The sequence below is a fragment of the Egretta garzetta genome, unplaced genomic scaffold (assembly GCF_000687185.1).
Source record: "Egretta garzetta isolate BGI_Z169 unplaced genomic scaffold, ASM68718v1 scaffold369, whole genome shotgun sequence".
Taxonomy (NCBI): domain Eukaryota; kingdom Metazoa; phylum Chordata; class Aves; order Pelecaniformes; family Ardeidae; genus Egretta; species Egretta garzetta.
Window position 1 is genome coordinate 2,255,669 of NW_009260837.1, and position 16,591 is coordinate 2,272,259.

Consider the following 16,591-nt stretch of genomic DNA (forward strand, 5'->3'; position numbering starts at 1 on the left):
CCTGCTGTGACTCATTATAGCATTCTGTCCCATCCATCTCCACTTACATTTAAAAATACTGCATTCCAGTATTAACATTTTACATCTCTCAGACTCCCAAACCATAGGATTTATCTGATTTTCTTTAAAGAAAACTTGTGCTTTGGAAGAAAGTTTATTAACTGTCTTGAATTTTTGAGAAGGATTATAATTATGCCACGAGAGATTTGAATTCCAGCCCTCCCCATTCCATTAATGTTGAAAGTTAATTTCTGGTAGTGATGAAAGCTGAGGATGGGCTCAGCGCATTAGTTAGCACACTAGTTTTCTTGTCAAACTGCTAACTTCTGACAATGATGGCAAGTGCTTGTATTAGAAAACAGAAAGCCATGCAGCAGACGGCGCACTGCTTTGAAAGCATATGGCATTATTTTTTTCCCTCGTTGAGCCACAGTGTAGAAGTACATGTCAAAACAACATCTATTTTAGAAAGAAAATGGTTAGATCCCATTGTTGATTTACACTCTCTTCACACTTTATGATGAAGTCAAAACTCATGGTAACAAGAGAAAAGAGCTGACTGCAAAGGCTGAATTCATTTAGTTTTAATCCCCAAAACAAATGATGAAAAGTGATGAGAAGTGAGAAAATGCAGACATATTCAGTGAGATTAAAACAGGAGAGAACAAAGTCCAATATTTACCAAATGTGCCTGGAAAAGCTACATCCATGGGCCCACTCAACTTTTCCTTTAAGGAAACACAGGTTTGTCCAATGGATGAGTCTATATAGCAAAGCAGCTTTTACATCTAATTTTCAAACTAACGCAGATGAGATACGGAGCAACTCTCAGGATTCCCATCTGCCAAGCACCACACCGATTTGCCTTTTGAGGGAACATTTCAGTGTATGATCATCCCAGTACTGCAGCACCAGGTCGTGAACAGGACTGCATGCCCACTGGTTTCCTCAAGGAATGGGGCGTAAGGACTAAGAAATGGTTGTGCCTTTTGAGGCAAAAATACTCACTTTGTGAGCAATTAGAGCAAAATGGGATGGAAGGCTTAATGAATGGGATTTGGGGTAAATAAGCTAAACACTCAGTGAAATTTATGTTCTGAACAGCACACATGCAAAGACAAACCAAAACAGGTACATTCCCAGAAACTTTTCTGTGCCACACTCTTTTTCTTTTCCTTGGCTTCTAACCCAGCAATTCATTTGGCCCTCCTCTGAAAATGTCTTGCAGTTTCTGCTTGAACCTATGAACCAGCTGCCCTTTGTTCCCAGGCAATCTCCAAGATGCTTCACTTGTGGCAGTATGAGAGTATTTTTCTCTTGGGATGGGATAACACATCAAAAATTCCATCACTTTCTTTCGGAGGGATTTGGATCAGACCATTACAGAGAGCCTGTGAAGCTCTCAAAGCAGTCTACAGGCAGTTCTGAAATCCAACAGGTGCCCATTGAGTTAAATAACACCATTCTCATTCTGCAGCTCAGACAAAAAAGAAGCAAAGGAAAAGTAATTCAGTGTCTCAAATAAGTTCATTCAGTGTCAGTGGAAAAGCTGCAGAAGGACCTCTACTTTTTTGGCAGTGGTGCCTATTACCACTGCATGGGATTTTGCAGTAACATAGGGGCCACAGAGGCACACCACCCTTGTCAGAAATCAAGTCTGAACTAGCTGTTGAATAAACAAAACCTTTGCCATAGAGGTGAATATCCTAAGGCCAGCTCCTGCCCTCAGGCGTGGTACTATTCCCACAGCATCCCTTCAGGGTTACCGCCCTAGGAGTCCTCCTGCTTGGCTTCATCCCAACTGTGTGCCTTTTCTAAGGTCAGAGATAGATATGTAAAAAATTAATGCAAGTTTTTTTCTTAGTGCAACTTCGGGTTTTTTTAGTGCAGCTTCTTCCTCCTTACCTTTATCTTTTTCTTGCTGGAATCCATGATCATTTTCCAATCTGATCCGTTGTTGCTGTAGCCAATTTTGAATTTTTTCATGAATACTTTGTTTTCTCGGTGCTTGCCTCCTTGGACAATTATGCCCCTCACTTTTTTTTCTTCGCCAAGGTCAATTTGAAGCCATTCGTTTGTATATGGATGAGTAGTTGGTGGCAGCGCCCAACCTGAACGGCTTGTTATGAGGCGAGCATTTTCCGGGATCCAGTTTCGATCGACTTGAGTAGATGCGGTAATCTGAGAGTCAGGAATGAGCCCAGACACCATACCCAGCATCCCGGAGCAAGGATAATCTACAGAGAAAAAACCCAAATAAATAGTTAATCTGAACAAGCACCAAAACAGAAACAGGACATCTCGGTCAGTTCAACTTTTGTAAGCAATTACTTATTTCTTTCTTATAGCCAAAATAATCTTTTGGGATTTGTATATAATTTTCATTTGTTCAAACTTGCACATCCTAGTTTTGGCAGGAAGTACCAAAATACCACAAGTATTTCTGGCTTGATGGGAACCAAAAGGATCAGAAAATCCTATTCTGTTCTTGTTTTCTATTCTTGCTAAGGCAGAGTGCAGGGTCACATCTGAATTTGTGAATATTTCTCTAGAGAAAACTTACAAAATCAGCCAAAACCTAGTTGCAGATTACTTAATTTTGGTAACATTGAAATTGGAAATCTTTTATACATTCTGTAAAATATAATTTATTGCTGTACTTGAGATTTTCCTATTGTATTTTTTTAGTCTTTCAGGATTTTTTAAATGACACAGAACCTAAATAGTTGCTTCTTTTATTGTCCCCGATAAATATAATTTGAAGTAGGAAAAACTGCTAACAAGGAATGAAGATTTCCAAGATAGAACGTAACAGCAGTTCTGCTGATTTTACCTTTACCTATGTATGTTTGTTCCTTGGGACACCTGCTGAGAACAACCTATGAATAGCAGGCATGAGAGAGAGGGACCAGAGGGTTAGGAAGGGAAAACAAGATGGGAATTTGCAAAACATCTGTGTATCTCAGGTATTTTGCATGGAGCTGTAAAATAATTGCAAGAAAAGTAATTAAACTTTTTTTTTTTTCCCACTTCTTAAAGCCAAACACCTAAGAGAGATTGCCAGAACAACCTTCAGATAACACTGAATGTTTGGGTTGTTGCATTTTATTTTCTTTACCTTTTTTTTTTTTTTACATTTCTACATTCAGACCACAGTGGAAAGTAACATTGAAATTGGAAATCTTTTATACATTCTGTAAAATATAATTTATTGCTGTACTTGAGATTTTCCTATTGTATTTTTTTAGTCTTTCAGGATTTTTTAAATGACACAGAACCTAAATAGTTGCTTCTTTTATTGTCCCCGATAAATATAATTTGAAGTAGGAAAAACTGCTAACAAGGAATGAAGATTTCCAAGATAGAACGTAACAGCAGTTCTGCTGATTTTACCTTTACCTATGTATGTTTGTTCCTTGGGACACCTGCTGAGAACAACCTATGAATAGCAGGCATGAGAGAGAGGGACCAGAGGGTTAGGAAGGGAAAACAAGATGGGAATTTGCAAAACATCTGTGTATCTCAGGTATTTTGCATGGAGCTGTAAAATAATTGCAAGAAAAGTAATTAAACTTTTTTTTTTTTCCCACTTCTTAAAGCCAAACACCTAAGAGAGATTGCCAGAACAACCTTCAGATAACACTGAATGTTTGGGTTGTTGCATTTTATTTTCTTTACCTTTTTTTTTTTTTTACATTTCTACATTCAGACCACAGTGGAAATAGTGAAGATGCATTTCACTTGTAAAAATAAAACCCACAGCATAGGCACAATAAGTTCCCTTGGTTTTAAAGTCCTTCCCAAGACCTACCTGTTATCTTGCAGCCATAAACTTCAAATCTCAGCGATACTCCATTTTCCCAAGACACAGGTCTGATCCGCACAAACCGTGTTAAAACTGGTTTGGCAAAAGGTCTGTAAACAACATCAGTGGGATTGCTATTCCCTTGAAACACCTTTGTGTGGAAAGAAAAAGTATATATTTGTTAGGCTTTCTCTTAAATGGTGTTTGTAATTCTGTGTTTTACAGATAGTTATGACACAAGGTTATTTGAGAGGGGGAAGATGAGACAAAAGACTTGTGTGGGGAGCTATTTCATCAAACTCCTAACACAATTTTTACAGACAGATAAGCTTTCCTTGGTAAGGAAAAAAGATGTCAGGTGTTCAATGAGACTAAAAAAATACTTGCCACCTTCAGAGTCCCATAACACACCATAACGCTGCAGAGCAGACCAGGGAAGCTCAGGATCTTGAGAGCAGGAGCTCACCTGGGTGCAACAAGGGTCTGTCCGCTCCTTGCCTATTTTGAGGTGCTCCTAATGCCCAGACCTATATGCAGGAATGACATAGGCTGGTCTTTGTCACCCAAGGACTGGAAGAATCCCTCAATGCCCCATTAGGGCAGTTTTATTCCTCGCACGTAGAATGATGCAAAAAGCTACAGAACCTCAGGCCCAGATTAAAGGTTTGGATTTCAACTAGACTATATAAAAATCCTATATGTAGTTTGGATAAAAACCTGTATTATTTTGCCATCCTTGGGCTTATGCGTTTTGCAGAGTGTATTGTGCAAACCTTGCTTTGTTAACGTTCTGGCTTTAAATCCTTTTTAACAAGTACTCAGACTTTCTTTCTCCTTGCATACTGAGATGGAAGTCTAGTTAAAATCTATATAGCAGGCTCTAAGATTTTCTCTGCGTCCCCTGAGGTTAACAGTCAAATTAGATGAACAATGAGACTTCCCCAAGAAGGGACAGGATTGTGCCGTGCTTTCATGTTGAGGATCCTGCAGACGCGCTCCTTCCTAGCAGAGCTGAAACCTTGCAATGTTCTAGTCTAAAGAAGGTGATTCAGTTTCCTGCTTCTTCCTCATTTTGAGAGGACCAGTTTCCTGTTGTTTTCCATGGATACAAACCCCTCTCCTTTTATGGGAGATTCTCCCATTCCTTACACACACTGTCTACTTTCCTGTTTGTTACTTGCCATAACTGCACTAATTTGGAGCGGAGGCCAGCAGCGCATAGCTGCCAACTCAGCAGGCTTGCTTATAGCTCAAGTAACTTAATATAGGAGTTTCATACCTAGCAAGAGATTTTAACTGGAGCTATGCTTCTTTTCAGCAGCTTTTTTTTCTCTGGGAGGACCTGCTGTAGTTTTCTCAAGGTCTGCATCTGACAGAGGGAATGAGTCTTTTCCCAAAAGCACACAGCCCCTCATATGTGGCCAGTGCAACGCTCGTGTGAGGCTTCCTTGAAGAGATCTGCGGCTGCCTGCTTTTGCTGTTCCTTCAGTAGCCCAGTCTCCTTAACTTTTCATTTGAATAAAAATACCAGAGGAAGACTGGTGTGCAGTTTTTTCTTGTCCTGATCAACAGCAAAATATTGCCATTTTAGAAATCTGACTCTTTTGTAAACGCTTTGAACAAATAACACGGGTTTAGGAAGTGTTCTCACTAATTAAGGACAACATGCGCAATAGAACCTCATGTAAAATACACTCTTGGAGAGTTTAAAAATTGAAGTTGGTAATGAAAATCAGGCATGGTCTGATTTTGAAAGAGGCATTTGTTCAGATTACAGGAACTAGAGCCAGGAAACCCTGTGTCTCATACCAGCCGCAGCGTTGGCTCCTCTTGTGACTTTGGGCAAGTTCAGTTATTGTGCCTCTATACATCGTTACACAGTGCCCACATTGTGGCATTTGACCTTCTACAGTCCTTCTCTGTAAAACCAGGATAATACCTGTCAAAGAGAAGCTTTCAGGATCCATTTTTTATTGTTTTTTCAAAGCACTTCAAAGAAGAAGAAGGTATGTGTTAAACACTGCTACCATTTTGATTAGATAGATGTAGTGGACTTGGCACAGCACTTTCAGGTGAATCAGGGACAAACCAGTAACCGAATATTTAGAGCTAGATACGGTTACACTGACAGAGTTTAATATTACACAGCTCTTCTGGGTCTTCACAGAAGGGTCACAAAAAAGCTCTTTTGAAGAGAGGCACCACAAAACCTTCCCAGTTGCATCAGCCCCTGGCAGCCTCTGGGGATGCTGCTCCCAGGCAGATCCTGAGCGAGGTGGGAAGGGAGGCACAGCCTCCCTGGGACTATTCATGTGAGAGCTGGAACAGAATTGACTTCTCAGTAATGAGCTTTATGCTCATGGTAGCGGATAATGATGATTTTTCTTATGAGTGTCTAAAGCTGTTTCATTGGGAGGTCACAGAGAGCAAATCTGCTGATAAATGGAAAGGTGATAAAAATCTATAAGGATGGAGAGATGTGCCTAATTATCTGTCTGCATGACCCCCATCACTGAGATGCTTGGAAGTCTAACAAACTACTAATGACTTGCTATAGCACTCCTTCAAGACAGCATGGCTATGCACAGGGAGCTGAGGCACTGACACTGCATATCCAGAGCTTCACCACAGATAAGGGACTTACATATTTTTTAAAAGGTTCCCCATAATGTTTTCTTCAAGGTGAAATAGATAATCTCTGGCGAACTGGGACATGGCAGCACACTCCAGGGAAAAGACCCAAACCACTCAAATTCTGGTGGGTACAACAGACGGGGCAGCACCTTGCACCCTTTTCAGCAGCTCTAGGCTTCAGATAAACAATTTCTGTGTCCCCTTACTACTGAGACTATAGCTGTCTTTTGGATTTGGGATGTTGTTAACCCTGATCGTGCTGATTAAACCTGTGATACCTTCTTCCTCTTTTTTTTTTTTTTAACAACTGGTAGTAACTAAACAGTTTAATAGCGTATTTCTTCACTGAAGAGAGGTAAAAGAGAGGAGACTTACAACAGGCTTGTTTCCCTCCTTCAGTGTAATCCAGTCCTCTCCGTTGGAGCTGACATCTACACGGTATGTTTTCAGATAATATTCTTTCTTCGTTTCTTTTGAGATGGCTCCTTGGGTCCCAATTCCAGAAACAAAGCGGAGAAGGCCTAGATCTACCTGTGGCAAGGAAGGAATTGGGACATGAGGACAACCCATTCAGAGCATAACAGTAATGCAGAAGTGACACCCCCCCCGCCCATGTTTTACAGACATAATAAGGATTTTATATAAAAGAAATTGCAGCATATTGTTGATAATAACATAGCCATCATCTCCTCTTTTGTAAACAGTGTCATCACAGGAGATGGGAACATTTGCCTAATTAGCCAGGAGGGCTATTCACATGTCAGAGAATTATGTTTCCTCTGTGGGGGAGGAACCAGAGACCCCACTGGTGCAAGTAGGAACCACCAGACTGCAGAGAAGTTACTGGAGAAGTTCCTAAAGGAACAGTCTGGTAAACAATCTTACTTAATACTTTCATTAACTACCCTGCATAGATGCTAATGAAATTCACTGAGGACACAGAGCTGCAAGGCATTGTCAATACAGCGGAGAGTTGTGCAGTGAGAACTGAATGACCCTGAGAACTGGGGTATTAAAAATGGGATGAAATTTAATAGTACAATATCAAAGTCGTGCACTTAGGGAATGATAACAAGAATTCTACTAAAGCCCAGGAGCTCATCACTTGCGAGGAGAAAAGAATCCCATGGTGTATTAGTTAGTCACAAGATAATTAAGAATCACCATGTGATTTTGTTGGGAAAAAGGCAAATGAGCTGCTTGTACCGTATGATGTATTTGAAGAAAACAGAAAGAAGCATTAAAACAAGTGCAATAATTCTGTTCCAACTGTCAAATGCAGTGAACTTTAATAATCAGAAAATAAAGACATTATTGAACTTGCTGGGGAAGTGAACGCCATGGTGTGCACGTGAATGTGTGTTAGAGGCGTTCTGTCTTCTTCACTCATTCTCTGTCTTCCTCCTCTTCCCATGAAGGTACATTGCAACCAAATGGACAAGTGATTTAGGTCAACCTTCCTCTCCCCCAGTTATTTATTTGTCATCCAGTTCTGTTTCCTGATCTGGGTCATCATGTGGCATCACAGAAGTTGTACTGGCGTAGTTGGGAGGATGATGTGGGGTGCAGGCGTGCGGCCACCCAAGTCAGCTCTGCTGGCAAAAGAAGCCTGTGTCCTTGCCCACAAGTCCAGCTGCCAAATGGTTGAAACTGGGCACAAAACTCCCTCACAGCCAGGTTGATGACCACAGCTTTGAAACACCTGCCATTTCCTTACAGCCTTTCTTTAGCCATAATGACAAACCAATTAAAATCAAATCCATCACCCTCTTTCTCTGCAGCTAGAACCTCCTCTCTGTTTCATAAAGCAAACCATTTAATTTCAATACAAAATGACACTATTCACAAAATATTAATCAGAGAAATTTATTCCTCTAAACTTCAATTGTCCAGACTTTAGTAGGATAATAATAGGGTGAATTAACCCTCCTCAAGTGAATGTCCCATGAATGTCTCAGGCTTTTTCATTATGTCCAAAGCACGCAGGATGCAGTACATACGTCCCCTATGTCCCACAGGCATCCTTTTTCCTGTATGTATGTCATATATCCAAAGGCGCTGGAGCAGATAAATCAACATGCTCTGCATTCTCTCTCAAAAGGCCGAAGGAAGTGCCATTGAGGACAGACTGGCTGCTCTCTCAATGCCCGTGTCATCTGCAAGGCATTCTGAAGCCTTCCAACACAAGAATAGCAGCCTTGTGTACGACAGATAGAACTAGCTTTCAAGGCAAAGCCCCTGCCCCTGCCCGAGTTTTTAAGGCTGGTAAAGTCCGCATGTAACATTTTAGCCCTTGTCTTTCGGGGTGAGATACCGCAACATGTTGTTTTGTCGTGATAAAAAAATTCAGCCTTAAAAAAAAAAAATAAAAAAAATCCCAGCACCACCTTACAAAAACAATCAAGTGATTTAAAGTAACTGGAGAGTCTCAGATGTTAGATTGTTGCAATCTGAAAGTTAATGGGGGAATCTGGGCATCATTGCGCTGAGCAATCTCAGCTTAACTTCAAATGCTCTCCAAACTGTACTCCGCTGATTGTAAAGTGCGCTGCGCTGAGTTATGTCCAATACCACATTCACTTCCAGGCTGAAGTGCACTTGAAAATCTGGAAGTCTGAGGGAGTGCAGAGCTAAGTTATTTAAATGATCTGCTTCTCTTACAATTTGAAACAGCTCTTCAGTTTTGAAATGATTAGGGTCCCAAGCCTGTACCGTTCCAACTGATTTGAAATTATTCTAGTAGGGGCTTTTTAATATACAGTAAGTACTTCATTGTGAATGAAGTCAAGCAATGGCCTATTACAAGAGTTCTAGGTATTTGAAGCCAAGTTAAAATTTAACATTGGGTTTAGGGGAAGGTTTGATTAGTTGATGCCTGTGCTAACAATTACAGCTTCCAGTCACTGACCCTTCAGGTCACTCAGGCTTGTCCTATCAAAGAACTTCAGGTGCCCAAATTTTGCTCAGTCCCAAATATACAATTCAATATACACCCTTACCTCTTGGGGGACTGAATATCCTTACAGCATCTATCCCACCACCCAGAACTAAGTCCTAAACACACAGAGGATTTAGACATCTACCTTCATGCCTAAAGCCTGGCAGAATTCAAAAGGTAGGCAGAAATTCTCCTGCCAGAAGTTAACAGCTCACTGGGAGAGAGACTCTGAGAAGACCTCTAATTGATTGCCTTTAGGTAGGGAAGACGCAACCTCATTAGCACTCCTGGCTCCGGTAACTGTGTAATACAGTACGGGAGGAGGAGGGCACCTCTTGTCATTAGGGAGAACATCTCTTCACATAGACGTGCTTTCTCCGGATCAGCAAATCTTTACATGCTTCTTGAAAACTGGAACTATGTCAACAGCAGTCCTCTCCTCGAGTGCCTGGAGGCTGATGGCTTGAGTGTTCAGCTGTGTGCCACAGCTTTAAAACCTTTGCAAAAGCAAGCTATTACCCCAGACCTGCCACATGCCAGGGGACGTTTGCTCAGAAGCTGATAGAGGAAAAAAGAATAACCTTTCTCCATCAGTGTTTTGTGAGAAAGGAGCAGTGCAAACAAGAAAGGTGGGGTTAAGCAGCAGAGAAGCAGAAGGGCTGGAGTTTTAAGTACTAAGTCTGGCTCAGTGCAGTGGTCCAGGGGAGATGTAGAGCTTAAGGCATTTTCCTCCCTTTGACAGTTCTCTGCAGCGGCCTCCCGAGGAACTGCTTCTCTCCAGGTGCATACAAACAGAATTGCAACACTGAGCACCCCTCTGCGGTGCCTAAGTATGTTTGTAAATTAAGCTCTAAATGTACCAATCTTCTCTAAGTAAGGTGATAGAAATAAATTATGTAGAAGACTACCTTGGAAACTGCATGACACATCTGAAGGGGCTGTTAAGCTCACCTTCATTAATCACTTTGTGAGGCATTTTGTTTTCTTTTAGATGTCTTTTGAAACTCTGCTTTCTGTAAAATGCAAAATGGTGCACAAAATACACATTTTAATGTCACAGGGACTGCTCAGAGTTGAAGTTCAACCGTATCAACTGCTATTAACAACTGGAACCTGAAGGTACCAAAAAGTAGCTGTAGTAAGACACAGCTCTTCTGTACCGTGTTATCCAGAGGAATCATTGTGGAGGGCAGTGGCTCCAGTAGAGCTGTGCCACCAAACAGATAGGAGTTCTTATGCTTTTTGGAGGCTTGTGCTTATAGAGTCCAACTGTCTGTAATTTCCAGTCAGCTTACTATGTCCTCTCCACAGAGGTCTCCAAGCGGTAACATGGCCAGAGGTAACCCATTTTTCTCGGATCCGGTCTCCTCCAGCTGAGGTAGTAACACAAATCTTTAAAAACTAGCTATTTGTTTTGGGCTTCTTGTCCTTTTTTTGTTTCAAGAACTTGTGTTTCACGTTAAACTGAACTGTGGAGAGAGGTGGTGATGAAATACAGTACTTTTGAAGATGAACACCAAATGCATTTCCCTGCAATTATTTGACATTTAACTTTCTGCACATATGATAAACAAACAGCTGGTATTTATTTTAGAGGATGCAAGCGGTTTTCCAAGTTATCGCATGCTCTGTGGCTGTGTTCTGAGATAGGCAGCTGTCTCCAAACCTGAAATCATGACATTTCATTTCCACAACCAGAATTTTAGCTTTGACTAACTGCAGTATGTTGCTTGTTCTTTTTTTTTTTTTTTTTTTTTTTAAATTTTGCTCACTTTCATTCAGATTAAAAAGCATATCTCTTCTGGAAAATTATGCCTTAGGGCCTCATCCAACAAACACAGCCTTTGATAATTGCCTATGCTGCAATGTGACTGCCTTTATTGGTAAGTACAAGACGGGGAGTAGACTTGCCTACGGGAATGGGCCCCTAACTTACAAGAAATGAGGAACATCTCCAGTGTGTATTTTTTTCCAGGAGAGAAATGTTCATGTAAAAAAAGCACCAGTTGTTCCTAATTCTAAAATCAATTTCTTTCCTGTGAAAGCAGATTGCAAGATGCTAGCTGCTTCTACATATGAATTACTTCCTCTCTATTTATTCTGCAATGTCTTCTAGCATCCGGGAAAAATATTTTTATTGCGGTCTTACTGTCTCCAAAAAATGTGGGTGGGTGACACATTTTAAAGGCATAGATATGCAAGGGGTGGAATACGTATTTTATTAGAGACCAGTTAAGGAGAAGGAAAAAGAGTAACATTTAGCTCTGCACAATATATCATGCAGCAAATCTTAGCAAACTGCTGGGTAAAGAACAACACACAACATGCACAACTTGAATATTGCTGCTTCCCGTCGCCGTACATAACCATGTCATAGTATGGAAGACCTTATTTTCAGAATGAAAATCTGCCTTGCTAAATAAAATACAGTCATTGAGGGAGCTGTAGCAAGGGAGCAGTTTTACCAGCTTTTAACACTCCTACTGTAGGTCTGTTCAACAGCCTGAGAAAATAAAGGACAAAGTGCTGGAGTTTGATTAACAACAGGAAGCTTTTTGTTGTGGGCATCTCTTGTGGCTTGAAAAGCTGTATAATCCATCACTTGACACAACATACCAAAGTAAATATTTTTAGAGAACTGTGTCATTTCCCTAGATAGCATACAGTGCTCTGCGTCAGATTAACTGTTGTGACGCTTCACTGTTCTTCTGTCAAATATTTAATTAAGCAAGAGTTGATCTTTTTTATTAGGTGTTGCTGTTGATTTGACCAATCATGTTCTCCCATGATGTATATACAACTACCACTTAATTCCTTTATTTATTGAGTTTTAAGTAAGGAAGACTATAATGCTAAGTAAAAATGGCACAGGCTCCAGTAGAAATTCTGAAAAGAATTTCATTAACTTGGTTGGAAAATTACTTCCAAAAGTCTTCATCCTTGAAATGAGTAGTCATTATAAGAACATAATTCTTTGATTAATGACAGGCTGTAAATATTTATCCTGGGCTTAAGTGAAAATAGTTTAGGCTGGAAACCATCTCAGACCTTTACGCAAAATTCTCAGTGATATTTGTGGCAGCTCCATAAAGAGAGAAAACATTGCTGTTAGCAGGATCTCTCCTGAGTCACTGGAATCTTTCTCATTGACCTTGACAGCAACGTCCTGGAAGCCCCAGAAGAGAAAGCAGCTAATCACATGCCCAACTTCTAGTCTGTGCCTAACAACTGTCCTCAGTCACTGTATGCTTTACTGAAGTGATGCTTATGCGACTTGGCAAAAATGGGGAAGCATGAAAGAGAAGATGAGCAAACATTCATGCCAAAGAAATAGGAATGCTTGGCAGCAAAAAGGAAATGAACTTTCTTTAGCAGTTGAAATATTCCTCACAGTCTTCATCTTCTGCCCAAATCCTTTTCTACAGCAGAAAAAATGTAAGCGTAAAGATTCCCCGAACTGAAAACAAAGAAAAGACTCAAAGGATGCTATCACACTGAGATACTGATACTGGGATTGCAGTATTGAATACGGTAATTTTTTTAGAGGCAGATCAGCCAGTTTCTACAAGAGAAAATTTAAAATAATGATGAAAAAGTATGACTGACCAACATAAGAGAACCTCAGTCATCATTGTGGGGCTGGCTGAAGAAGGAAAACATGCAGAAAGTGTAAGAAAAATGAGATCCAGAAAGAAAAATGAAAAAAGAAAAGACAAGAAAAAATGAAAGAAAAGGCCTCTGTGTCTCTGACAGAGAAAAGATAATGCTTGTGTGGGCTGTGTTGCATCTGGATTCATGGCACATTCTCCCACTCTTATGTTAATTTTTTTTTGCATAAATCAGAAGCAACTAATTAAAAAAGAAATATTTAATTCTGACATGTTCTTTGAACTGGTGTTCCATCTGGTTCTGTTTGAATAGTAAAATCTGCTGTGGTTGTAAAAATTGGCAAGCAGCACTCTGGTAAAGAGAAACAAAAGAGACTCAGTACAGCAGGTTAATACACTAGCATTTCAACTTGAGGCATTTCCAGAATTCAGCAAACCAAATCGCTCCAGTATGGAAACTATAAAGATCAAATGTGAAAGAGAAATGCTGCGAGTGGGCCGGGAGAAGCTCTGCCACTGGTACACATTAGCTCTGTGTGACATTTTTAGCGTGAGTCTTTGAAAGAATTTGGTTTAAAAGCAAGGGCCATGCAGTGCTCCCCTGAAACGGGCTCAGTGCATTGTACGAAATGCACCCAGTGCACGTGTAGCGGTAGGGAACGATCCTTCTATTTGTGTGCGAGCTCCACCTCAGCATTCATGTGGTGCTCTGATGTAACACGATCGTTATTCAGAAGACTCAGAAAATACCTTCTTCTTAATTTATTTTTTTTTTTACGTGAAAACGGCTTAAAACCTGAACACCAAGATACAATAAACTCTGATAACAAAGGGAGGAAAATGTAATCGTATTGGGATTTCTATAGACTCTGGGATCTAAGTAATCAGCATCTTATGCCATTCGAACCCTCTCTGTAGCGATGAAGAGAAAGGCTGATTAACTCCCAGTGCTTTAGAAAAAAGATTGTTTTACATCTTGCAGGAGCATATCTTGCTGTGAAATATTACTTCTTTAAAATGAAAACCTTTGCTTCGGCAGTACATTAACTTGCAAATGGATAACCTAAGACATGTACAATGACTTGGTCAAAAAAGGAGGAATGTGAATGGCGCCTTTCTCCAGCTAAGATACTTAGGAACCCTTGCTGAGCAATAAATGAGTCAGGAACGTAATACTTTTAATTAACGTTTTCTGAATACTTATTTGTAATTTACATTTAATTTTAAACCTGGGCTTAATCCTCTGATCTGGAATGAAGACAACTATTTAGTGCAGTTTGAATGTAACCTTCCCCAGTTTGTGTTAGAAACTATAGAAAAGGGAAACTCTGAGAGAGGGACATAATTGTTGGACTTTTTTTCCCCAAGTGTACTGAGCAGCTAATGCACAAATGGGAAACAAGCAATCCAAAGCTTCTCTATCAGGCTGCTTCACATGGGAATAACTGGGCTTTAGGTGGAAAATGCTGAATTTTGCCTATGAAGTTCTCCTGTAGCGTATTTTTGCCAGCTGCTGTCCTGTTAAAATCAGAGGGTACAGGCAGCAGGGCTTGATTTATAATGTATTTTGGTATTTTGAATATAAGTACAATATTACATATGCATAAACATATAGAAATAACCTCTGCTTCTTCCTGCTTTGCAGCATACCTATGCTAATTGGGTAGGAAGCTGGCAAGTGAAGGGGTGATATAATATGCAGCATTAAATCTCTACTGTCTCAGAGAGCACACCTAGATGCTGTAGATAGATCTGACCATGCAGTCACTTTGTTCGGGGAGAGTTCCACTGAAGTCACTGGGATTTGCTACATGTGGATATTTTTGAAAGTTCAGGCTTTGGGTTTTCTATTAAATATAGCAACAAAATGGGGAAAAACTGCCAATGCCTAAGATTTAATACTTTTTAAGCCTAATTTCACTGGCAATTGGAATAGGTGTATAACCTGTGTCACATAGAAATATACGTATTTTCTTGTGATCAGCTTTCTCATCTTGGAAAATCGGCACAGTCTCTTTAAATCAGTCAGTCATCCACAGGAGTCTGCATTCATTTATTCTCTGTTAAATGGAACTGTCAGTTTTGTTGCACCAAAATTCGATTTTCTATTTCATACGCATTGTGTATGATGATTTTAATTTACTACTGGGTCACCAAGCAAGTGACTGCTTTTTTAAAATATGAGTTTCTGCTACCTTCTAGAAAAATGTCAGGTAGCTGCGGTTAGATGGTGTGGTGAGCGTACTGTAAATGTACAGGGGAAAAGGAGAGACAAAGACTATACATGCAAAGATCATTTTGCTTTTTCCTTCGCATGTCCCTCACAGCTCTGAGGAAATGCCCAGACATAGAAGAAATAGTTGTGAGGCTGTGATCTGGGAGACCTGCTGCTGAGAGCAGTGCTCTTGTCCATGCCGGAGGAGGAAGGAGGACAGCAGAAGGGAGGGTGAGAGCCAGCGGCTACCAAGACAACTTCCCCTCTGGTGCCAAAGCAAACCAGGGAGACTGGCTGCCCCCAGCTCAGCCCCTCTCTCAACAAAACCTCCAGCTGCGGGGATTTCATTTCTGGGGTTTCTTTGGCCAAAGAATGGTGCCTGGTTTGTGTATCCCCACCTGGTCTCTCTAAAAGTTGCTCTGCCTCCAGCTATGCAAAGAGCAAAGCTATCGATTTTTAAGTGCTGTGGCTTTTTAAAATAAACACAGGATGTATTCGCTTAGTTAAGAATGTCATGAAAGGGGGGAACTCTCCTATGGACAGTTAATTTTTATGGCCTGATAAGAACATTTTAAAATTATTCTGTTATATGTCAGCCCTTCAGCATATAGCTTGAATTTAATAGGATTTGCAATGGAAGAGTCTGCTCCTGCCTGTGTTAAGGCTGAAAGCCACCTTAGTCTACAGTACAACAATCTATAAACTAAATATGACCCGCTAAAATATGCCCAGGTTTGATACGTGATAGGACAAATTGACCTTTCGATCAGCTCCACACCAGAAATTAATTTGGCCCAAAGGGTTCAACACAGGAGGGCACAATGAAGAGAACGACCAGACTACATAGGTACAGCAGGTTGGTGGAAGTGACGCGCAAGCAGTGCTTCTCTGGTGAGAAGCCAGTTGGTCCTGAAAACAGAGGAACCAAACCTCAGCTTAATGTTTGGTCAACTTTGTTTTCTCTGCTAGTATGTTTTATTGATCAGATGGCTATGGAGTTTATTCTGATGCCTTTTTAAAGAGTTTTTTTAAAACCTTAAATGAAAACATTAGAGGTAAAGCAAAAATTGAAGTATTTCCCTCTTGAAATATACTTTTTTTTTTTTTTTCCTTTTTTCACAGGAAGAAGACAAATTGCTTTCTGAAGGGTAGGTATTTACCACTTGGAAAAAATCTCATTTATCCTTCCACTTTACCTATCTTGCTACTGCTGTGAAAATGTCACTTAATGGGCAGAACAGAATTAAACTGGGACAGAAAAGCAGGATGGCGCAAGGATGGGGGAAGCAAATAATAGCTCAGCAACAGAAAATCTGGAGCATGGATGCTGGGATGGGGAGGGCCCACAGGACTCATGAACTCTTCAGCTTCATAGTACTGTGCAGGTGTGG

General features: G+C 40.4%; 1 protein-coding gene across 1 annotated transcript in view; it reads right to left on the reverse strand.

The window, feature by feature from the left end:
* Positions 1 to 16,591, reverse strand: part of NRP1 (neuropilin 1) — an 82,983-nt gene that overhangs the window by 24,639 nt on the left and 41,753 nt on the right. The window contains exons 6-8 of the mRNA XM_035902433.1: positions 6,815 to 6,970; positions 3,812 to 3,956; positions 1,906 to 2,237 (exon numbers count right to left, since the gene is read on the reverse strand). Coding sequence (XP_035758326.1) covers positions 1,906 to 2,237; positions 3,812 to 3,956; positions 6,815 to 6,970 — 633 coding nt within the window. The remainder of the gene's footprint in view (positions 1 to 1,905; positions 2,238 to 3,811; positions 3,957 to 6,814; positions 6,971 to 16,591) is intronic.